Source organism: Polypterus senegalus, chromosome 8, assembly GCF_016835505.1.
Source record: "Polypterus senegalus isolate Bchr_013 chromosome 8, ASM1683550v1, whole genome shotgun sequence".
NCBI classification, from domain to species: Eukaryota; Metazoa; Chordata; class Cladistia; order Polypteriformes; family Polypteridae; genus Polypterus; species Polypterus senegalus.
In genome coordinates, this window is record NC_053161.1 from 60807880 (window position 1) to 60833946 (window position 26067).

General features: G+C 39.1%; 1 protein-coding gene across 1 annotated transcript in view; it reads right to left on the reverse strand.

Annotated features, from left to right (window-relative positions):
* Positions 1-26067, reverse strand: part of wasla (WASP like actin nucleation promoting factor a) — a 95049-nt gene that overhangs the window by 24235 nt on the left and 44747 nt on the right. The window contains exons 2-3 of the mRNA XM_039762150.1: positions 23391-23525; positions 8594-8680 (exon numbers count right to left, since the gene is read on the reverse strand). Of these exons, the coding sequence (XP_039618084.1) occupies positions 8594-8680; positions 23391-23525 (222 nt within the window). The remainder of the gene's footprint in view (positions 1-8593; positions 8681-23390; positions 23526-26067) is intronic.

Here is a 26067-nt window from a genome sequence, read left to right on the forward strand (position 1 = left end):
TAGCATTTCTCCTGCAGTGTTGCTATCAGTGTGTGAAGAGTGGGAGAGGAGGGTTGCATTGAAATTCCAACACAATGGGCAGCGCATTGAACACATTTTATAAGTGGTCAGAAACTTGTAAATAACTCATGAAAGAATAAAGTTACGTTAAAACCAAGCACACCATTGTTTTTCTTGTGAAATTCCCAATAAGTTTGATGTGTCACATGACCCTCTTCCTATTGAAAAAACAAAAGTTGGATCCAAAATGGCCGACTTCAAAATGGCCACCATCCATCTTGAAAAGTTTCCCCCCTCACATATACTAATGTGCCACAAACAGGAAGTTAATATCACCAACCATTCCCATTTTATTAAGGTGTATCCATATAAATGGCCCACCCTGTATGTATGTATGTATGTATATGTATATATATATATATATATATATATATATATATATATATATATATATATATATATACATACACACACACGTGGTGCGGCAGAAAAGTAATGAGACTGGCAACACTGCAAGCGATCTGGAAACGCTGTGCTGTTGTCCTTGATAGAGCATGTGTATCAGTACCCTCCCATAGCTCACTGCGAGTTTCAACTCCTTCCGTTAACTACGTGATTTTTGTGACTGCTATTAGCGAAGTTGTGTTTTGGTTGTGCGCCCGCAAAATGGAACAGCGGAATTTGGAGCAACGGTTGTGCCTTTAAATTTTGTGTTAGGCTTGGAGAATCGGCAAGTGTGACGTTTGAAAAGTTAAAATAGGCCTATGGGGAACATTCTTTATCCCGAGCTCAAGTTTTTCAGGGAGGCCTTCAACTTCGAAAACCAATGAAAACATTGAACGCGGTGAACACTCTTGTGAGATCAGACCGTCGTTTAACATTACTTAATGTTGAGTGAACAATTAAATTTGAACAGATTTACCGTTCATCAAATTTTGACTGAACATTTGCACATGTGAAAGGTCTGTACCAAAATGGTGCCGAAAAGCCTCACAATTGAGCAGAAGGACAATCGAAAAAATGCATTCCTGTGGATCCCCAGCCTCCTTATTCACCTGACCTCAGTCCGTGTGACTTTTTCCTTTTTCCTAAGCTGAAAAATGTCCTCAAAGGACGTCATTTCGGGACTTTAGAAAACATCCAAAAGAGTGTAACGGACATGCTGAAGACCATACCGATTGAAGACTTCCAGCGCTACCAACAGTGGGAACAACGTCTCCATCGATGTGTAGCTGCCCAAGGGAACTACTTTGAAGGGGATAACATTGATGTTTGAAAAAAATAAAAACTTTGGTAAATAAAAAATCAGTCTCATTACTTTTCTGCCACACCTCGTATATATATGTGTGTATATGTATATATATTATCTATATATATATCCATCCATCCATCCATTTTCCAACCCGCTGAATCCGAAGCCAATCCCAGCCAACACAGGGCACAAGGCAGGAACCAATCCTGGGCAGGGTGCCAACCCACCGCAGGACACACACAAACACACCCACACACCAAGCACACAATATGTATATATGTGTATATATATGTGCATATATATATATATATATATATGTGCATATATATATATATATATGTGTGCATATATATATATATATATATATATATATATATATATATATATATATATATATATATATATATATATATATATATATATATATATACACACACACACAAACACACAGCATATACATATATATACATACATACATATATATATACACACACACACACTAATAAAAGGCAAAGCCCTCACTGACTCATCACTAATTCTCCAACTTCCCGTGTAGGTAGAAGGCTGCAATTTGGCAGGCTCATTTCCTTACATCTTACTTACAAAAGTTGGGCAGGTTTCATTTCGAAATTCTACGCGCAATGGTCATAACTAGAAGCTATTTTTCTCCATTTACTGTAATGGAGTTGAGCTCGAAAGTCGTGGGGGGCGGTGCTTCGTGTGACATTATCACACCTCCCACGTAATCACGCAGTACGTAGAAAACCAGGAAGAGCTCTAAAAACCGCTGAAGAAAGCATACATTGTATAATTAAGAAGGCAGCAAAACAATAAGAAGCGAGCGAGTGACATAAAACCATATGAGGCGGCTCACGTGAACTAACGCAGTGCACAGACAAAGAGCAACAGTTCCAAAGAGTGCTGAACAAAAACCGAATTACACTGCTACGCTCAAATAGACAAAACACATGCCGTGGCACAATAGTAGAGGCTTCGCCTCTAGCGCCGGCTTCCGAGGTTCGATTCCCGAGAGGGGTTGCACTGAGTATGTACGCGCGCTTCCCGATACATTTTAGCCTCGCATCCCCTTGGTTTGAGACGTATGAAAAAATATGCGATTAACGCAGAAAGACAGATCACCAATTGAATCTTTATGAATAATGGATACTTTATTTGCGATCAATGATTGTTTTGGTAAAGCCATACTCAGTGTATTCATTAGATGAACGGTAAAAAAGTAAGAGCAAGGGGAGGATGACTTATTGAGGCACGCAGGCAAAACCACAATAGCACACGGGCTCGATGTACTATAGTGTGCATCAACTCGATCTGAATTGCGCAATCACATTTGAAAAAATATATCTTTTCAAGTTCTATTTAGTGCATATGTGTCAAACTCAAGGCCCGCAGGCCACATCCGGCCCGCGAGATCATTTTATATATTAATGGCCCGGGGATATGAAGCGCTGGTAACACAATAAACTACAGATCCAATAATGCAGCGCTTCAGCTGCCTTGCCGAACACTTACCGCGTTAATCAAGTCTAGCTTATGATGCTGCAAGTTATTGCGAAGCTAGCCCAAATGATGCCAAAGAGAAAAGGTGATTCTGAACATAGAGCCTTTAAAAGCCGATGAGAGGCTGAGTATATGTTTGCTGACATTGCCAGTAAACCTGTGTGTCTCATTTGTGGAGCTAATGTGGCTGTAATTACAGAATTTAATCTAAGACGGCACTATGAGACAAAACATCAAGATAACCTGAAAGACCTGAATGCAATGCATAAGATACAGAAAGCAGAAGAGTTAAAGAAGAATCTGACACTTCAGCAGACGTTTTTACCCGTGCAAAATCACAAAGTGATTTCAAGTGAAGCTACTTTTATGGGAGACACAAATGCACCAGTGCAACTTGCCCCACTTTCCCTGTTGCCAAGTAATGTTGAACCAAGTCGGCACAACGGTGTTCCCAAATACGCACTTTGCTGATAAACTGAGCGCACTGAGTTGTAATATGACCAAGCTGTGCGCTGAGCTTACTCTTGAGCATGCAACGTACAGTTGGCCATGTGAACAGTAATCTTGTTTCAAATCCCACAGCTTGGATTGCTGCTGTCATAATCAGTTTGAGTTTCATGGTTTGTTTAAATTACGACAGTATTTGCAGGACTTGTGTTGAAGAGACATTCGGCATCTGTCAAGCGTTGTAAGTATACAACTGGTTTCATCGATCACTTCACATCCAACTTTTGAGAGTTTAAACATTCATAAACATTAAAGTGTCCACTACTGAAATCGTCACCTGTGAATCTAAGATGTTTAAGAGGCATTGGCGATTGTCCAAAAGTATAAAATATATTTGGCCATTTCAGTACACTTGAAAGCGACAACCGAACAATTCAGCAGCAGCCATCAACTCACATGCAGATCCATAGGTGAAGGGCTTAAGCATTTCACTCTTATAGTGCTCTTGTGTAATTTTATCATGTCCTGTACCATCATCAGTTCACACCTTGAACCTGTCCCAGTCATTCAATACATAAGACACAAGGTTCCTCCGGATATCAAGAGTGAGCCTGATATGGCCGTGCAATATGTAACAAAGAGAATGGAAAAGATAGGTGCCATCTCCGGGCATGGAAACCACTCGGTAAGTGACAGTTCTTTGATCGATGGTGATCACCTCGATAGACATGTTAATGGGGGTACGGTTGGAACGATAAAAGAAATGGGTACCTGAACAATGTAAAGTACAGTAAGTCTAAAATACCTACACAATAACTATAATCGTAATAAATGAACAGCAGCAGATAAGCCATGGATTAAATAAAAAGGCTGTAGTTATCAGAAGGGAGACGTGAATCCCGTGGCGAACCAAGGAAGGGAATGTAGAGACTGGAGCGACGGACGGCCTTATATAGGCAGGCAGCCAACAATGTGGGAGACGTTGGGATGGGGGACCCAACGCCGCCTCACACGGTGACCAAGCTGAAGGCTATGGACCTATATACACTCACCTAAAGGATTATTAGGAACACCATACTAATATGGTGTTTGACCCCCTTTCGCCTTCAGAACTGCCTTAATTCTACGTGGCATTGATTCAACAAGGTGCTGAAAGCATTCTTTAGAAATGTTGGCCCATATTGATAGAATAGCATCTTGCAGTTGATGGAGATTTGTGGGATGCACATCCAGGGCACAAAGCTCCCGTTCCACCACATCCCAAAGATGCTCTATTGGGTTGAGATCTGGTGACTGTGGGGGCCATTTTAGTACATTCATTGTCATGTTCAAGAAACCAATTTGAAATGATTCGAGCTTTGTGACATGGTGCATTATCCTGCTGGAAGTAGCCATTAGAGGATGGGTACATGGTGGTCATGAAGGGATGGACATGGTCAGAAACAATGCTCAGGTAGCCCGTGGCATTTAAACGATGCCAAATTGGCAATAAGGGGCCTAAAGTGTGCCAAGAAAACATCCCCCACACCATTACACCACCACCTCCATCCTGCGCAGTGGTAACAAGGCATGATGGATCCATGTTCTCATTCTGTTTATGCCAAATTCTGACTCTACCATTTGAATGTCTCAACAGAAATCGAGACTCATCAGACCAGGTAACATTTTTCCAGTCTTCAACTGTCCAATTTTGGTGAGCTTGTGCAAATTGTAGCCTCTTTTTCCTATTTGTAGTGAAGATGAGTGGTACCCGGTGGGGTCTTCTGCTGTTGTAGCCCATCCGCCTCAAGGTTGTGCGTGTTGTGGCTTCACAAATGCTTTGCTGCATACCTCGGTTGTAACGAGTGGTTATTTCAGTCAAAGTTGCTCTTCTATCAGCTTATATCAGTCGGCCCATTGTCCTCTGACCTCTAGCATCAACAAGGCATTTTCGCCCACAGGGCTGCTGCATACTGGATGTTTTTCCCTTTTCACACCATTCTTTGTAAACCCTAGAAATGGTTGTGCGTGAAAATCCCAGTAACTGAGCAGATCGTGAAATACTCAGACCGGCCCGTCTAGCACCAACAACCATGCCACACTCAAAATTGCTTAAATCACCTTTCTTTCCCATTCTGACATTCAGTTTGGAGTTCAGGAGATTGTCTTGACCAGGACCACACCCCTAAATGCATTGAAGCAACTGTCATGTGATTGGTTGATTAGATAATTGCATTAATGAGAAATTGAACAGGTATTCCTAATAACCCTTTAGGTGAGTGTATGTACGTAAGTAGGATTCACTTAGCTTTGGGAACCCGTGTACCAAATTTCTTGAAGATGGGCCCATAAGTAACAAAGACCATTGAAAAGTTCAATATGGCGGCCGACAGTGGCATCATACCACCGAAATAAGTACTTACATTGATTACGATTAGCGCAAGGAAGCCACATACCAAATTTCGTGAAGATGGGGCCATAAATAAGAAAGTTCAACATGGCGAACGTTGTCAATCGTTATGACCGTTACGCGTACAATTTCAAAATGAAACCTGCTTAAGTTTTGTAAGTAAGCTGTAAGGAATGAGCCTGCGAAATTTCAGCCTTCTACCTACACGGGAAGTTGGAGAATTAGTGACGTTGGAAAGTTCAAAATGGCGCCAACAGTGGCGCCATACCACCAAATAAGTAATGCGTACATGTGTTTTGGTTAGCACAGGGAAGCCACCTACCAAATTTCGTGAAGATGGGGTCAGCCTTCTACCTACACGGGAAGTTGGAGTATTAATGACGTTGGAAAGTTCAATATGGCGGCTGACAGTGGTGTCATCCCATCGAAATAAGTACATACATCGGTTTCGGTTAGCGCAGGGAAACAGCCTACAAAATTTCGGGAAGATGGGGCCATAAATAAGAAAGTTCAACATGGCGGACGTTGTCGACCGTTATGTGTAGAATTTCGAAATGAAACCTGCTTAACTTTTGTAAGTATGCTGTAAGGAATAAAAATGCCAAATTTCAGCCTTCTACCTTCACAGGAAGTTGGAGAATTAGTGATGAATGAGTGAGTGAGTTAGGGCTTTGCCTTTTATTAGTATACTAGCAAAATACCCGCGCTTCGCAGCGGAGAAGTAGTGTGTTAAAGAAGCAATGAAAAGAAAAGGAAACATTTTGAAAATAACGTAACCTGATTGTCAATGTAATTGTTTTGTCACTGTTGTGAGTGATGAGTGTTGTTGTCATATATATATATATATATATATATATTTACACACACACACATAAACATATATATATATATATACATATCTATACATATACACATATATACATACATATATATATCTACATATATACACACACATACATACACACACACATATATAAACATATATATACATACATATCTACATATATACACACACAGCTATTTTGTATCAGTGCAATACGCTGTTTGTTACACTCTTACGTGCAATAACAAATCAAATCATTCAGTTGTCTTTGCTCATATGTCATTTTAGAGCTGGACGCCCGGCATCTTTTTTTGGCCACAAGTTCGTTTCTGTTTGGTGTGAGGTTCTGTGTTGTGGAGATTCTCAGGATGGATTGCAGGTGCTCATCAGTGAGGCGAGTCCTGTGTGCTGTTTTGTTAGTCTATATATATATATATATATACATATATATATATACACATATATACTGTACATATATATATATATATATATATATATATATATACATATATATACATATATATATATATATATATATATATATATATATATATATATATATATATATATATATATATATATATATATACACATACATACATACATATATATATACACACACATATATATATTAATAGAATCAAAACAAACCAAAAACAGTGTCCACAGTGCAGAGTTTCAAAAACATCCATATTATAAATAATCCCAAGACCCCCAAGTGAAGAGTGGGGAATAAAAACCACAATAAAATCCATTAAAACCAGAGGTTAAAATATAGTCACTGGCTCCTCATGATCTCAGCCCACCTCCTTCTTTATCTCCCGGGCTCACCCTTCACTCATGCAGCCTCTGCAGCCACGAACTTCCCTCCTCTGACCCCCATCTTGGCTGGCTCCAAACTGTGCAGCCAGACCGTCCAAGGTCAGCTCTCCTCCCTTCTTCCTTCACACACCCGCAGTTGTACCTCGTATCCATAGAAAGGTCATCCACAATACCTGCCCGACTTGACACCATCATTCAGTGGAGCAAACCAGCCCCTAAAGCGACACAGCCTATGTTCCTCATGCTGCCTTTACTCCCTCTAGGTGGCCAGATCATCCTCCCGAGACTGCTCTTTAATCATCTTTTTCTCTCTCAACTATTTTGTTCCATTTATTACCTTTCCTTTTCCTCTCCCCACTCTTAACTTGTGCTTCTCATCTTATACATGGGGACATGGAAAAGGTGTGGCAATTAGCCGCCCCCGGCATAAATTACGGACATGGTTGATTCGTCACCTGTGCACTTAAGTGAGGAAACGCTCACGTCACAACGCACCCGGAAACCACTCCAGCCACACTACAACACCCCCTTACTTGAGCTGCAAGTGCGGCAATTATTTAAAAGGCAATGACCCCAGACCTCACCATAATATGCACACAAAACATACATCTATATGTGAGGGACGCCCACAAAGTGGAAGGACCAGGAGAGAGAGGGTGCACAGGGCATTGTCTCCCCCTAACCGCTAAGTGGCATTCTTCCTGGGTTACGATATCATTACGGATTCCCACAAGGCACAAGGGAAAGTGTAATCTGCTGTCTCAGCCCCGTTGGTTTACATGGGTGCCACCAGAGGGCGCAGAAAAACTAGCAAGCCCTACTTCATCAGGCTCCAATCCTACTTAGAATTGCTCTCAGGCCAAGCCTTTGGAACACCGGAAGTACTCCAAGTTTTATATAAAAGGAGCTGCCTGAGTAAACTCCAGAAGCCAGAGTCAGGAAGAGGTGGACAAAGCTTGCTGGTGGAGCGGAGGTAGCAAACAGAAAAAACAAAGAGTGGCAGTGTAATTGGATCTACTTATGATTGTGGTGAGGGAAACGATTCTCTGGAAGAGTTTACCATGAATAAAAGCTTTGTCCTCGATTAACTTGTGTCCATGCCTATGTGCATTGGGTGTATGGGGAGCTGATATTTTAATCATGGAAGCTAAATTCATGATGGAAAAAGTATACTACTTTACACTAGTAAAATGCCTGTAGTAGACACTATTCCTAATACTTTTCTTAAAATTTCATATGATTGGCAAACATTAACGTAAACTTTAAACCATTTTGACATTAATGAACAACACACAAGTTTAATAAAATAGAAAGGGTTAAAAAAATAAAACAGGAAACTTACATCTCCAGCAAATGTATGAAAGTATGATCTAGAGCTAATGTATGAAAAATTGCTGTAGAGTTCCTGCTCCCACAATATCTTGCCATCCTAGCAAAAAATAAAAACACGATTAGAATAAAAATCAAAAGATGGAGATTAAACACAAACAAGTAAAAAAATCAACTTGACTTTAACTTTTTGCCAAACCCAGAAAATGCTGTGATGAAATTTTTTGATTAATATTATGCACAAAGCAGGCACTAAAATATAATCAAGAAATTAAATTTTGGAAGCCAAAAGTGTAAACAAATGCTTAAATATATTAAAAATAAATTATATAAGCAAAAAAATCATGTATAATGCTTTAATAGTTTGGTGAGGAAACTGAAAGATATATTTTATAGTAGGATTGTTAAGATATTAATACTGTAAGATATTTTGCCAAATTTTTAAGGAAATTCTCAAGATACACAAAGGAAATGTTCTTATGTAAAAGATACGCATGTTAGAACATTGTGCTCAAACAGACAGAAAAATAAGATTAAAGCTTGAACACTTATTTGTCACTATGACTCTGCCAGGTCAAGCTGAAAGATAGTATATACATTGCAAATTAGTTAAAAACTAATTAGCATTACATTAGTGGGAAGAGTTGGCCTTAAAGTTTTATTAATACTAATCAGTTATATCATGATTTTCCAGTTTGTGTAGTGAGGAAATAAAATTTTGGAAAAAGAATATTTACACACATTGTACATACTCTATACACACACATACACACAAAAATTTTCAAGTAAATGATGTATTTCTTAATGTGGGATTTATTTCTCAATGAATAAATGTACTTCAATTAAAGGTTGTATTTTTCTCTTTTTTGTGTTGTGAGCCTATATTTTTTGGGGAAAAAAAATTTATTAGAAGCCTAAGAAGACATCTTAACCAGGGATGCCAATAATTGTGAAGGGATATATACAGTGGAACCTCGGTTTGCGAGCATAATTCGTTCCGGAAACGTGCTCGCAATCCAAAGCACTCGTATATCAAAGAGAATTTCCCCATAAGAAATAATGGAAACTCAGATGATTCGTTCTACAACCCAAAACTATTTATATAAAAATAATTAATACATAATACAAATTAACCTGCACTTTACCTTTATAAAGAATCATGGCTGGTGTGAGTTTCTAAACTCATGTGGGATTCCACCCAACGGGACACACGCGGAAGAGCGTCCCAAAGCAATTGCAGTCTCCCAGCGCTGTAGCAGTTCGCCGTATAAGCGAATCCAAAAAGATAGTAGACATGCTAGAAGTGCCTGTCGTCAATGGGTCATACAAGGAACATTATAAAGATCCCGGTACAATAAATAACAGCGCTGTTGCGGTCTCAAGCTGAATAAAGATGGTGTTAAAGTACTGAAAGAGACACGCGCTGGGCGAGTGAGATAAGGAGAGAGAGAGAGAGACACGCTGGGCAAGCGAGCAAGATAAGGAGAGAGAGAGAGACGTGCTGGGTGAGCAAGCGAGATAAGGAGAGAGAGAGAGACAGAGACGCGCAGGGGGAGCGAGATGAGAGAGAGAGAGAGATGCTGGGCGAGCGAGATAAGGAGAGAGAGAAGAACCATCAGCTCAGTTGTGATCACATAACACTCAGCAGACAAAGTGTATACATACTACTCGTATTGCAAGACATCGCTCGTTTATCAAGTCAAAATTTATGAAAAATTTTTGCTCGTCTTGCAAAACAACAACATTTATTTATATAGCACATTTTCATACAAACAGTAGCTCAAAGTGCTTTACATATTAAAGAATAGAAAAATGAAAGACACAATTATAAAACAAAATAAATCAACATTAACATCGAATAAGAGTAAGGTTCAATGGCCAGGGGGGACAGAAAAAACAAAAAAACTCCAGACGGCTGGAGAAAAAATAAAAAAATAAAATCTCACTCATAACTCAAAACACTCATAAACCAAGTTACTCGTAAACCGAGGTTCCACTGTGTGTGTGTGTGTATATATATATATATATATATATATATATATATATATATATATATATATATATATATATATATATATATATATATATATATATATACACATACACACACACACACACAGTGGTGTGAAAAACTATTTGCCCCCTTCCTGATTTCTTATTCTTTTGCATGCTTGTCACACAAAATGTTTCTGATCATCAAACACATTTAACCATTAGTCAAATATAACACAAGTAAACACAAAATGCAGTTTTTAAATAATGGTTTTATTATTTGGGAGAAAAAATCCAAACCTACATGGCCCTGTGTGAAAAAGTAATTGCCCCTGAACATAATAACTGGTTGGGCCACCCTTAGCAGCAATAACTGCAATCAAGCGTTTGCGATAACTTGCAATGAGTCTTTACCGCTCTGGAGGAATTTTGGCCCACTCATCTTTGCAGAATTGTTGTAATTCAGCTTTGAGGGTTTTCTAGCATGAACCGCCTTTTTAAGGTCATGCCATAGCATCTCAATTGGATTCAGGTCAGGACTTTGACTAGGCCTCTCCAATGTCTTCATTTTGTTTTTCTTCAGCCATTCAGAGGTGGATTTGCTGGTGTGTTTTGGGTCATTGTCCTGTTGCAGCACTCAAGATCGCTTCAGCTTGAGTTGACGAACAGATGGGCGGACATTCTCCTTCAGGATTTTTTGGTAGACAGTAGAATTCATGGTTCCATCTATCACAGCAAGCCTTCCAGGTCCTGAAGCAGCAAAACAACCCCAGACCATCACACTACCACCACCATATTTTACTGTTGGTATGATGTTCTTTTTCTGAAATGCTGTGTTCCTTTTACGCCAGATGTAACGGGACATTTGCCTTCCAAAAAGTTCAACTTTTGTCTCATCAGTCCACAAGGTATTTTCCCAAAGGTCTTGGCAATCATTGAGATGTGTCTTAGCAAAATTGAGACGAGCCCTAATGTTCTTTTTGCTTAACAGTGGTTTGCGTCTTGAAATCTGCTATGCAGGCCTTTTTGCCCAGTCTCTTTCTTATGGTGGAGCCGTGAACACTGACCTTAATTGAGGCAAGTGAGGCCTGCAGTTCTTTAGACGTTGTCCTGGGGTCTTTGTGACCTCTCGGATGAGTCGTCTCTGTGCTCTTGGGGTAATTTTGGTCGGCCGCCACTCCTGGGAAGGTTCACCACTGTTCCATGCTTTTGCCATTTGTGGATAATGGCTCTCACTGTGGTTCGCTGGAGTCCCAAAGCTTTAGAAATGGCTTTATAACCATTACCAGACTGATAGATCTCAATTACTTCTGTTCTCATTTGTTCCTGAATTTCTTTGGATCTTGGCATGATGTCTAGCTTTTGAAGTGCTTTTGGTCTACTTCTCTGTGTCAGGCAGCTCCTGTTTAAGTGATTTCTTGATTGAAACAGGTGTGGCAGTAATCAGGCCTGGGGGTGGCTACGGAAATTGAACTCAGTTCTGATACACCACACTTAGGTTATTTTTTAACAAGGGGACAATTACTTTTTCACACAGGGCCATGTAGGTTTGGATTTTTTTTCTCCCTAAATAGTAAAAACCATCATTTAAAAACTGCATTTTGTGTTTACTTGTGTTATATATATATATATATATATATATATATATATATATATATATATATATATATATATATATATATATATATATATAGAGAGAGAGAGAGAGAGAGAGAGAGAGAGAGAGAGCAAAATACCCGCGCCTTGCAGCGGAGAAGTAGTGCGTTAAAGAAGTAATGAAAAAGAAAAGGAAACATTTTAATACTAACGTAACATGATTGACATTGTCATGAGTGTTGCTGTCATATATATGCCTGCCTAAATAAGTCACCCTCGCTCTTACTTTTTACCGCTCATTTAATCATGGCTAGTGGCGGAAAAATTATTAAATGGAAGGAGGATTACACTGAATATGGCTTTACACAAAACAATTATTGATGGCGAATCGATGACTCATAAAGCTTGAACTGGTGATCTGTTTTTCTGTGTTAACCTCATTTTTTTTTTAGACTTCTTCTCAAACCAAGGTGGTGCGAGGGTAAAATGAATCGGGATGCGCTGATCAATGTAATCGGTGTACCAGGAAATCATGCATTGACAAAAGTTCCCCATTGCTTGTAATGCAAAGTGTGATTAAATGCATTATTGTATGGCGTTATTTCAGTGCCACTATTCTGAGCGCACGTAAAAAAATATTGCAAGTGCAAGTGTTGCATTTTGAGGAGAAATTTATTTTGAGCGTACAAAAGCTGAATTTGAGTGAACAAAATTCATTGCTGCGTGTAAAAAATGTATTTCAGTGTTTGCGCTTATCCATATACACACACACAATAGCACCCCCTCTCGCTCAGTTTTTTCATTTGCGCTTGCTCGCAATGTGTTGCTAAGCTCACAACATTCTCTGCTACGAGCGCTCAACTCTCTGTACACCGTTATAAGTGTGCCACAAAACCAACCAATCACAGACTTGGTTTCAAAAATTCTGATTGGCTCTTACGGTCTCCAATCAGCTCGCTAGCTGCTGCATTCCGGAAACAGTCCGAAATGTAGCTAAATCCAGCTAAACTCAATTAAACCCCAATTTGCGGATAATATCTTTAATTATTTTATTTTAAAATATATTATTTGTTAAGACTATCGTTGGTGTAGTATAATGTAGTTGCATTATACAACCATGCCAACTGACTGTTTCCAGAATGCAGCAGCTAGCGAGCTGATTGGAGACCGTAAGAGCCAATCAGAATTTTTGAAACCAAGTCTGTGATTGGTTGGTTTTGTGGCACACTTATAACGGTGTACAGAGAGTTGAGCCAGTAGCAGAGAATGTTGTGAGCGCTAGCAACACATTGCGAGCAAGCGCAAATGAAAAACTGAGCGAGAGGGTGCTATTGTGTGTGTGTATATGGATAAGCGCAAACACTGAAATACATTTTTTGCACGCAGCAATGAATTTTGTTCACTCAAATTCAGCTTTTGTACGCTCAAAATAAATTTCTCTTCAAAATGCAACACTTGCACTTGCAATCTTTTTACGATGCCAATATTTTTTTACGTGTGCTCAGAATAGTGGCACTGAAATAACGCCATATTATTTTTTTAACGCGTTATGGAGCACATGCACCGAAGCTTCTCAGCTGTGCTTGTGCTAAGAAAAGGAAAGATTTTAAAAATAACGTAACACGATTGTCAATGTAACCTTTTGTAAGTAGTGCCTGGAGGATTCAGTGTGGAGAAACTCTAGAGACAACGTGTGTATTAACTTGTGGATTTTTCTGGGAGTATTTGGTGGCAGTGTGACAAAGTTGCTTCGAAAGACGGCGTTAGCTGCGGAGCTCAGCTCAGAGCGAAATGAGGTAAATGGGAGGGGAGATGATGACGTGACTCAACCACCCGCCTTAACTGTCAATCCCCCACAAACACAGTCTCTCGGAATTTGCATAAGCACATCCCTTCACCTGCAATTTTAACTTAGTTACAAAGTGATCAAAACTCTCGGTTATATCCTGCGTCCTCTCATTAAACTTGTATCCTACATTACCCGTGGGTATGACAAACGCCAGGAGCAGCCTGTCTATGAACTTAATTTAAAGTTTAGGTTTACACCTTGCTTTCTTTCCTAAGTAGCAGCACTCATGAATATGGTAGTATATGTCACTCGCTCGCTTCTTATTGTTTCGCTGCCTTCTCAATTATATAATGTATGTTTTCTTCAGCGCTTTTGGAGATCTTCCTGGTTTTCACGCACTGCGTTGACAGTCAGTTCACGTGATTACGTGGAAAGCGTGATGATGTCACACGAAACTCCGCCCCCCACGGCTTTCGAGCTCAACTCCATTACAGTAAATGGATAAAAATACCTTCCAGTTATGACCATTACACATAAAATTTCGAAATGAAAACTGCCTAACTTGTGTAAGTAAGCTGTAAGGAATGATCCTGCCAAATTTCAGCCTTCTACCTACACGAGAAGTTGGAGAATTAGTGATGAGTGAGTGAGTCAGGGCTTTGCCTTTTATTTGTATAGATATATATAATATATATATATATATATATATATATATATATATATATATATATATATAATATAAAATATATATAAAATATACCAATAATTATTTGTTAAGGATCTGTTTGTATACCACATTGTGAGTTCGGCCCTCCGGTTGTAATATGACCAAGCTGTGCGCTGAGCTTACTCTTAAGCATGCAACGTACAGCTGGCCATGTGAACAGTAATCTTGCTTCAAATCTCACGGCTTGGATTGCTGCTGTCATAATTGGTTTGAGTTTCATGGTTCGTTTCAATTACGAGTAGTAATAGTAATACGACAGTATTTGTAGGACTTGTGTTGAAATGACATTCGGCATCTGTCAAGCGTTGTAAGTATACAACCAGTTTCATCGATAACTTCACATCCAGCTTTTGAGAGTTTAAACATTCATAAACATCAAAGTGTCCACAACTGAAATCGTCACCTGTGAATCTAAGATGTTTAAGAGGCATTGGCGGTTGTCCAAAGGTGTAAAATATTTGGCCATTTCGGTACACTTGAAAGCGACAACCGAACAATTCAGCAGCAGCCATCAACTCACATGCAGATGCATAGGTGAAGGGCTTAAGCATTTCACTCTTATAGTGCTCCTGTGTAGTATAATTATCTCCTGTACCGTCATTAGTCCACACCTTGAACCTGTCCCAATCATTCAATACATAAGACACAATGTTTCTCCAGATATCAAGAGTGAGCCTGATATGGCCGTGCAATATGTAACAAAGAGAATGGAAAAGATAGGTGCCATCTCCGGGCATGGAAACCACTCGGTAAGAGACAGTTCTTTGATCGATGGTGATCACCTCGATAGACATGTTAATGCGGGTATGGTTGGAATGATAAAGGAAATGGGTACCTGAACAATGAAAAGTAAGTCTAAAATACCTACACAATAACTAAATTCGTAATAAATGAACAATAAAACAGCGGAGAAGCGGTGGATTAAATAAAAAGACTGTAGTTATCAGCAGGGAGACGTGAATCCTGTGGCGAAGCAAGGAAGGGAATGTAGAGACTGGAGCGATGGACGGCCTTATATAGGCAGGCAGCCAACAACGTGAGAGCCGTGGGGATGGGGGAACCAATGCCACCTCACACGGTGACTGAGCTGCAGGCTATGGACGTATAAATGTACATAAGTAGGATTCAGTTAGCGTTGGGAACCCGCGTATTAAATTTCTTGAAGATGGGCCCATAAGTAACACAGACTGTTGAAAAGTTCAATATGGCGGCTGACAGTGGCGTCATACCACCGAAATAAGTACGTACATTGGTTTCGGTTAGTGCAGGGAAGCCGCCTACCAAATTTCGTGAAGATATGGCCATAAATAAGAAAGTTCAATATGGCCGACGCTGTTGATCATTATGACCGTTACGCACAGAATTTCGAAATGAAACCTGCTTAACTTTTGTAAGTAAGCTGTAAGGAATGAGCATGCCAAATTTCAGCCTTCTACCTACACGGGAAGTTGGAGAATTAGTGACGTTGGAAAGTTCAATATGGCGGCTGACAGTGGCGTCATACCACCAAAATAAGTACGTACATTGGTTTCGGTTAGTGCAAGGAAGCCGCCTACCAAATTTCGTGAAGATATGGCCATAAATAAGAAAGTTCAACATGGCCGACGCTGTTGATCATTATGACCATTACGCGTAGAATTTCGAAATGAAACCTGCTTAACTTTTGTAAGTAAGCTGTAAGGAATGAGCATGCCAAATTTCAGCCTTCTACCTACACGGGAAGTTGGAGAATTAGTAACGTTGGAAAGTTCAATATGGCGGCTGACAGTGGCGTCATACCACCAAAATAAGTATGTACATTGGTTTCGGTTAGCGCAGGAAAGCCGCCTACCAAATTTCGTAAAGATGGGGCCATGAATAAGAAAGTTCAACATGGCGGACATTGTTGACCGTTACGACCATTACGTGTAGAATTTCGAAGTGAAATCTGCTTAACTTTTGTAAATAAGCTGTAAGGAATAAGCCATCCAAATTTCAGCCTTCTACCTACACGGGAAGTTGGAGAATTAGTGATGAGTCAGTGAGTGAGGGCTTTGCCTTTTAGTATAGACTAGCAAAATACCCGCGCTTCGCAGCGGAGAAGTAGTATGTAAAAGAAGTAATGAAAAAGAAAAGGAAACATTTTGAAAATAACATAACATGATTGTCAATGTAATTGTTTTGTCACTGTTGTGAGTGATGAGTGTTGCTGTCCTATATATATATATATACATACACATATATATATATATATACATATATATACATATATATATATACATATATATATATATATATACATATATATATATATATACATATATATATATATATACATATACATACATATATACATATACATATATATATATACACATATACATATATATATACACATATACATATACATACATACATATATACATATATATACATATATATATATATATATATATATATATACATATATATACACACATATATATATATATACACACATATATATATATATACACACATATATATATATATATACACATACAGTGGAACCTCGGTTCACGAACGTCCCGGTTCACGTACAACTCGGTTCACGACCAAAAAGCTCGCCAAACTTTTGCCTCGGTTTACAACCACGCACTCAGTATACGAACAAGCCAGTTTCCCTTGCCTGCCTGCCTGAGCTGTGCTGAGCTGAGAGAGAGAGAGAGAGCAAGAGCGAGCGAGCACGCCTGCTGGGGAGGGGAGGAGGAGGAGGAGATTGCTGCACTGTTTGCCTGCCTATCTGCAGCCAGTAAGTTCAAGCCAACCATCCCCAATTCCACGTGTCTGCTGGGGAGGGGAGGAGGAGATTGCTGCACGTGTTTGCCTGCCTATCTGCAGGCTGTATGTGCTGAGAGAGAAAGAGAGAGAGAGAGAAAGCGAGAGAAAGCAAGCTAGCAAGCCGCGTGGCTGCAAGAGCTCTGTTCATTGTTCTCCTTCCATTGACTTCTAAGCAAGTGAAGAAAGTTTTGAAGAAAATTGAAATCCAAGTAAAGAAAGAAATTACAAGAGGTGGAAAAACTGTTTACCAGTTTACTCATTTACCAATCTGAGAACCCTCGTGCTTTCAAGCAGCACAATGTAAACAAAGCCAGACTGCCAGTAATGTGGGGCGCAAACACGAAGGATTGGGTCACAAGGAGTTTGTTTTTGGAATGGCTGCATGAGGCTTTCACTCCTACCAGCTAAAAGCACCAGAAACCCAAGAAATCACAAGAGAGAAAACACCTGAAGGAAAACACTTCATGCCAGAACTCGACTCATGCAAGGTTAGTTTTCTTGGTGGTTTTGTATTACGGATTTTTCAAAAGTTAATTTTTCAGTTCATAACGCGATTTGTTGCAATGTTACTTTTATCTTTTCTCAAATGTTCCTTTTTTCCGCTGTGCTTAAAACTCATTTTAAAAACAGTGTTTACAGCGATCAGGCTTTAAGTTTAATAGCGTGATCTCCTGCAATCTTTCTTTCTGGTCGCTATGAGTTGGTTTTGCATGCACTGCACTTCGGATTTGTTTTAATGTTCGTTTTTTTCTGCTGTGCTTAAAACTCATTTTAAAAAAAATGCTGCACGAGCACGTGCTACAGAGAGATTAGAGAGCGTGAGCGAGCAAGCGCAGAGAGAGAGAGAGGGGGCAGCTGACAGGGAAGGGATGGGGGGGAGGATAGGGTGTGTGTGTGCGCAGAGAGAGAGCGTCAGCCAGCCTGCTCCTGTAGGGGAGGGAGGGAGGGAGGGAGGGAGCGTGAGCGAGCCAGCTCCTATAGCTGAACAGGGAGCCTGGGTGTTTTGTGTCAGTGTTATTCAATGTTTTTACATTAGTTTACTATTATACTGTGCATTCTATGGTGTAATTAACTATATTTGTGCTTAATCTTTACATATATTTACATATTTACATACAGTTTGTACTGTCTGGAACGGATTAGTTGTATTTACATACAATCCTATGGGGGAAACTGCTTCGGTTCACGACCAACTCGGTTTACAACCAAAGTTCTGGAACGAATTATGGTCGTGAACCGAGGTTCCACTGTATATATATATATAGCAAAATACCCGCGCTTCGCAGTGGTGAAATACTGTCTGAATATTTTTATTAATAAAAAAGTAAACATTTTTAGACTGAACGAAAATATGTAAAAAATTAATTGTTAAGGATCTCTCTGTATACCACGTTGTCAGTTCGGCCCTCTGGTTGTAATATGACTAAGCTGTGTGCTGAGCTCACTCTTGAGCATGCAACATACAGTTGGCCATGTGAAAAGCAATCCCACCTCAAATCAATGCCAACCTTTTGTAGTGTTTGTCCCTGAGACTTATTAATTGTCATTGCGAAGCAGAGCCTTACTGGAAATTGAACGTGTTTGAATTGAAATGGGAGATTAGATGGTATAACGGGGATGCGAGGAATAAAAACTGTGTCACCTGAGGCACTGCCAGTAAATATAGTTGCTTCAATTAGGTTGTTTTGTAGAGATGTGACCTGAAGTCTTGTGCCGTTACAAAGTTTCGGTGGTTGTAAGTTTCTGCTTCCTTGGCGAAGGTCGTAAACGAAAGAAGACACCGCAGTGAACACAGAAGAGAACCCATGGATTAAATAAAAAGGCTGCTTCGTTGGCGAAGCAAGGAAAAAGGACATTCTTATATATCGTTCGTTTATAAAACAGTGCAGAAGCTCTGAGAAAGCTGCTTCCTTCGCAAAGTAAGGAAACGACTGAAGAGACGGTGGGGACGCGGTAAGTGTTCGACAAGGCAGCTGAAGCGCTGCATTATGGGATCTGTAGTTTATTGTGTTACCAGTGCTTCATATCCCCGGGCCATTAATAACAATAATACAGTATATAAAATGATCTCGCGGGCGGATATAATTACACGGGCGGATGTTGCCTCGGCCTTGAGTTTGACACATATGGGTAAATAGAACTTGAAAAGATATATATTTTCGTACATCGAGCCCGCGTGCTATTGTGGTTTTGCTTGCATGCCTCAATAAGTCATCCTCCCCTCGCTCTTACTTTTTTACCGTTCATCTAATGAATACACTGAGTATGGCTTTACCAAAACAATCATTGATGGTGAATAAAGTATCCATTATTCGAGTATGTAGATCGGGTATATATATACATATATATATACCCGTATCACAGCGAGACGTAGTGTGTTAAAGAAGCTATGAAAAGAAAAGGGAACATTTTAAAAATAACGTAACATGACTGTCAATATACAGTAATTGTTTTGTGAGTTTTACTGAGTGTTGCTGTCATCAAGGATTTGATTATCATTATTTCTTTCAATCAGGTTCGTATTTGTAGGATGTGTTGTGTTCAAGTTACATTCCGTGTTTGTCAATTGTTGTAAAGATGACAGGTTTCATTCATCGATTCGTTTCTTACTGCATCAATAAACAGCTCATCTTCTTCTTTATCTGAGACCGACACACTGCATGCACGGGTTTTTTTTTTTACACTGTCTTCCTTTAGCGGGACATTGACTTTTTCCACCGTGTGCTTTGTTTCCACAGTAGCTGCATTTATGAATATGCTTGTATGTATCAGGCGCTTCATATTTTTTGCTGCCTTTTCAATTGTGTAATTCGTTTTTGTTCAGCTCTTTGGAACTGTTGCTTTTGTCTGTGCACTGCGTCAGTTCACGTGAGCCTCGGTGTACATGCATCGAAGTTCCCAGTTGTGCTGGTGCCATCTCGTGCTATGTCCATGGCTGTATTTAATGTTACCTTAGTCCCGGCACTTAAAACTTTCTCTCGCAGTTTCGCTGAATTTGTGCCAAACACCACCCTGACCATCTCATTTTCCTCTGCATAAGGACAGTCCTTCACCCGTGAATATTTACCCGTGGCAGTTTGCTATTGGATTGCCGCTGACGGACGGCCTTATATGGGTAGGCACTAAATTACAAACGCCTGCGACAGCCTGTCTATGAACTTAATTTAAAGTGTAGGGTTACATCGTGCTTTGTTTCCGAAGTAGCAGAACTCATGAATATGGTTGTATATGTCACTTTCGCCGCTTCTTATTGTTTCGCTGCCTTCTCAATTATATAATGCATGTTTTCTTCAGCGCTTTTTGGGTCTCTTCCTGGTTTTCTACGTACTGCGTTATTACGTGGAAAGCGTGATGATGTCACACGAAACTCTGCCCCCACGGGCTTCAAGCTCATCTCCATTACAGTAAATGGAGAAAAACAGCTTCCAGTTATGACCATTACGCGTAGAATTTCAAATGAAACCTGCCCAACTTTTGTAAGGAAGCTGTAAGGAATAACCCTACCAAATTTCAGCCTTCTACCTACACGGGAAGTTGGAGAATTAGTGATGAGTCAGTCAGTCAGTGAGTGAGTCAGTGAGGGCTTTGCCGTTTATTAGTATAGATACACACACACATTATATATACACCTGTGTGTGTGTATGATTATATATATATATATATATATATATATATATATATATATATATATATATATATTGTATAATTATATATATATATATATATATATATGTGTGTGTGTACAGTAATCTGTCCTCGATCGCGGGGGTTGCGTTCCAGAACCCCCCCGCGATAGGTGAAAAGCAAACAATCAAAAAGTCAATACGTGCAGTTGCACACCGCGATAAAGCAGCCCCAACAAAAGGGAGCAATGTGAAGGTAGTCTTTCAGCATTTTTTGAGTAGCGTCCATATCTTCTAGGCAATCAGCCTCTGTGCAAACAGCCCCTCAGCTCACAACCCCTCCGTCAGGAGCAGAGAACGTCAGAGAGAGAAAGCGCAAGAATAAAGCAAACAATCAAAAAATCAATACGTGCTTTTGGGCTTTTAAGTATGCTGAAGCACTGCAATAAAGCGGCATTTTTTAGAGGAACACCCGTATCTTCTAAGAAAACAGCCTCTGTGCAAACAGCCCCTCTGCTCACACCCCCTCGTCAGGAGCAGAGAATGTCAGTGAGAGAGAACGAGAAAAGCAAACAATCAAGCACCGCTCGGGAAGCACATCGCATATCATTGAGGAGTTTTATTTAATACGTAATACATGCTCTGATTGGGTAGCTTCTAAGCCATCCGCCAATAGCGTCCCTTGTATGAAATCAACTGGGCAAACAAACTGAGGAAGCATGTACCATAAATTAAAAGATCCACTGTCCGCAGAAATCTGCGAACCAGCGAAAAATCCGTGATATATATTTAGATATGCTTACATTTAAAATCCACGATAGAGTGAAGCCGCGAAAGTCGAAGAGCGATATAGCGAGGGATCACTGTATATGTAGATATGTAGATATATATATATATATATATATATTAGACTCAAACTGAGTATAACTGAGTATAACAGCAGCAATCCAAGCTGTGAGAAAGCACTAAAAAGGAGGCGTGTCAGACGTCGTGGTACATTTTCTGAATCAGCTAGACGAAAACAACTTTGTGACGCTGTGGCTAAATACACAAAACAATTACTCTGACAATCATGTTATGTTATTTTCAAAATGTTTCCTTTTCTTTACTTCTTTAACACACTACTTCGCTGCGAAGCGCGGGTATTTTGCTAGTCATATATATAATATATATATATAATATATATATATATAATATATATATATATATATATATATATATATATATATATATATATATATATATATATATATATATATATATATATATATATATATATATATATATATATATATATATATATATATATATATATATATATATATATATATATGAGATAGATATTTATAGATATATACTGTACATATGGGACTAATTCTAGTAAACATTTGAACAGATTAATGAAAAAGGCAGTTTTAGCTAGTCTATAATTATCAACTGAGTACTGTTTTATGTTAAATTATTCAGTCTTTGCAGCAAAATGAGCCACCTAAACACAGCTGAAGAGCCCAGATCTCAGCTCCAGATAAGAAATTTATCAATGTTTCTTCTGTATTAGAGACCATTTCTGATGATGTGCTGCTTTCTTGTGTTTTAACAGATGTTTTTTCCCCCCCAAGAGTTGAATCAGCATAAAAAGTCAAGCAAAGTGCTGGTATTAATCTAAGTTTTTTTTATCCTTCCACACCTGTTTTGGGATCTGTGAGTGTTTGTAGGCTAGTGACAGGCCTCAACAGAAATAAAAATATTTTTAAGTAGTTTATTATTCCTTCCTAATACAGAATATTAAATGCAATTCTGTAAAGTCAGATTTACCTTTCTTACAAAATTGTAAGCACAATGTCCCCACAAATATATTCCAAATTAAAACCATGAAGAGTGTTTAAAGTCCAAGTTCAAACTTACTATCACACACAGAGCAGAAGTGCTGACTGTGCAACACAGCAACTGTGACAAATTAATTTTCCAAAGGGTTTAGGTCAGATAGGGTATGGACTGGAAAAATATTATAGACCACTGGTCTCATTAGACTATTTCATGTTTAAACTTCTAGAATTAATCTAATGCTGGCCTGAATCACAAGGGATAAGGCAACACACTGAAAGAAAACTCACTGGATGGTAAGGAATTAAGGGTGGAAGACAATTATGAGCACACTGCTACAAAACAATTCTCCTGTAATAGTGCATTCTTCTTAACAAGAAAAAGTATGTCTTCAGCAACATATGTGCATGGAATATGATGGTGATGAACGAATCACTAGTTTGCAAACAAAATGCCTTACCTTAATATCATATACCCTGATAAAATAAGATCTCTGTGGATTGTCCTTTACAAGGCATGCAACTCCGCAACATTTCTTGGACCATATAGAGTGCCTTTCAGCTGCATATACTTGAACAATTGCAGAAGACAACGTCTACAAAAAACAAAGATACATCACAATTAGTTTATTTTATAAGCATGTAAAATGCAAGCTATCTGCATCTAAAAATAAATTTTATTTAAACAGGTGCACAAATATTTTTCACTTCACTTTTGAATTACTGTGGAAAAATTTATTTCCTGAAATATTCAATTAGAATTATGTATACTTTGAAGAAATCAAAAGAAGCATTGATGATTGTATGATTGTTCATAGCCACATGAAACAAAAGTTACTGGACAGGTTTTTAAAAATTACGTTCTAATTGCATGAGCTACTGCTTCATTGAACTACATTATATAATATATGATAAATGAACTGCAAGTAAATTGCAAAAGGGTGAGCTTATTTGCACTCATTACTATAAATGTAGTTTACTGGGGAGGAAAAAAGAATTCAGGAGCTTCAAGGCAAGATACAGTCACGTGAAAAAGAAAGAACACACTCTACATATCAGAACATAATAAAAACTCACACAAACATCTTAGAATTAGGTAAATACAACATCAGATGAACAACACGGGACATAGTACATAGTAATATAACAAAAAATAAGTAGGATTTGCCAAAATGCAGAAGCAGTGTGTGAAAAATTAAGTACATCCTTACCATTTCCAATGCAATTAAGAAAGTAAGTAGCAGACAGGTGCTGCTAATCAAATGCGCTTTAACTGATCATTAACGAGTGTGACCACCTCTATAAAAGAAGAAGTTTGGGCAGTTTGCTGGTCCAGAGAATTCAAGTTTGAGTTAACAAAGTGCCAAGGAGGAAAGACATCAGCAATGATCGTAGTGGAGCAATTACTGCTGCACATCAATCTGGGAAGGGTTATAAGACAATTGACAAACAATTTGAAGTAAATCATTCTACAAAGAGAAGATTATTCACAGTGGAAAACATTCAAGACAGTCTTCCAAGGAGTAGACATCCCAGCAAATTCACCCTAAAGTCAGACCATGCAACGCTTAGGGAAATTGCAAAAAAACACAAGAGCTGTATCTCCAATTATTCAGGCCTCAGTTAGCATGTTAAAAGTTCATGACAGTACAACTAAAAAGAGACTGAACAAGTGTAGCTTATTTGGAAGGGTTGCCAAGAGAAAGCATCTCTAAAAAGAACATGGAAGCATGGCTTAGATTTGCAAAGTTGCATCCAAACAAACCAGAAGACTTCCAGAGTAATGTCCTTTGGACCGACTAAAACAAAATGTTTGGCCATAATGCACAGAGCCACGTTTGGCGAAAAACAAACACAGCATAACAGCACAAACTCCCCATACCACCTGTCAAGCACAGTGGTGGAGGGGGGATGATTTGGGCTTGTTCTGCAGCCTCAGGACCTGGGCACCCTGCAGTCATTGAGTCAACCATGAATTCCTTCTGTATATCAAAGTACTCTAGAGTCAAATGCGAGGGCATCTGTCTGAAAACTAAAGCTTGGCCGAAATTGGGTCATGCAACAGGACAATAATCCCAAGCACACCAGCAAATATACAACAGAATGGTTTAAAAAGAATCAAGGTGTTACAATTGCCCAGTCAAAGTACAGATTGTGACCTGATTGAAATGCTGTGGCAGGAACTTAGAGAGCTGTGCATAAACTAATGCCCACAAACCACAATGAATTGAGGCAACATTGTAAAGAAGAATGGACCAAACCTCCTCCACAATGATGCGAGAGTCTGATGAACTCATATACAAAAAAATTACTTCAAGTTACTGCTGCTAAAGGTGGTTCTACAAGCAATAGAGTCATGAGGTGTAATTAGTTTTTTACACACATATCGCTTCTCCATTTTGGCTCCATTTTTGTTAAATAAACTATGACACTGGAATTTGTTGTGCATTGTTTTACACGCGAGGTTAGATTTAAACAATTTTAGAACCTAGTAAGGACCTGAGGCCTCATGTATAAACGCACAGAAATGTTGCGCAAGAACTTTTCCACGTTCAAATCGCGATGTATAAAACCTAAACTTGGTGTAAAGCCACGCACATTTCCACGGTACCTCATACCTTGTCATACGCAAGTTCTCCGCTCGGTTTTGCAGACTGGCGGCACCCAGCGTTAAAGCAGTGCTACTGTTCCTGTGTGGTTTATTTTTCTTTTTCAGATCCACTACACTGAAATTAACCGCATATTGTTTATTAGTTTAATGCATCTGATTGTAATTAACCAGTAACAATATAATGGTCCACGGAATTGTCAAACTATTATAAATACCCTAGCTGCTTTAGTGTTGTTACTCTCACTGCACTTTCTTTTTCTTCTTTCAGCTGCTCCCGTTAGGGGTTGCCACAGCGGATCATCTTTTTCCATATTACTCTCACTGTACCAATCAGAGCAGCTGATCGGAAAGAGAATTATCGGTATACAGCATCAAGCACACGCTTCCTCAGCCATGCTTCCTATTTGAACTGCTTCTCACATGGCAAACGCTTCAAACCTTTCCTGTAATGGACCTCGGTTCAGAAAGAGTTTCATCCCAAGAGCTCTAAACGCACTCAATCAGTCCATCAACTGCTCCTTGTAGAC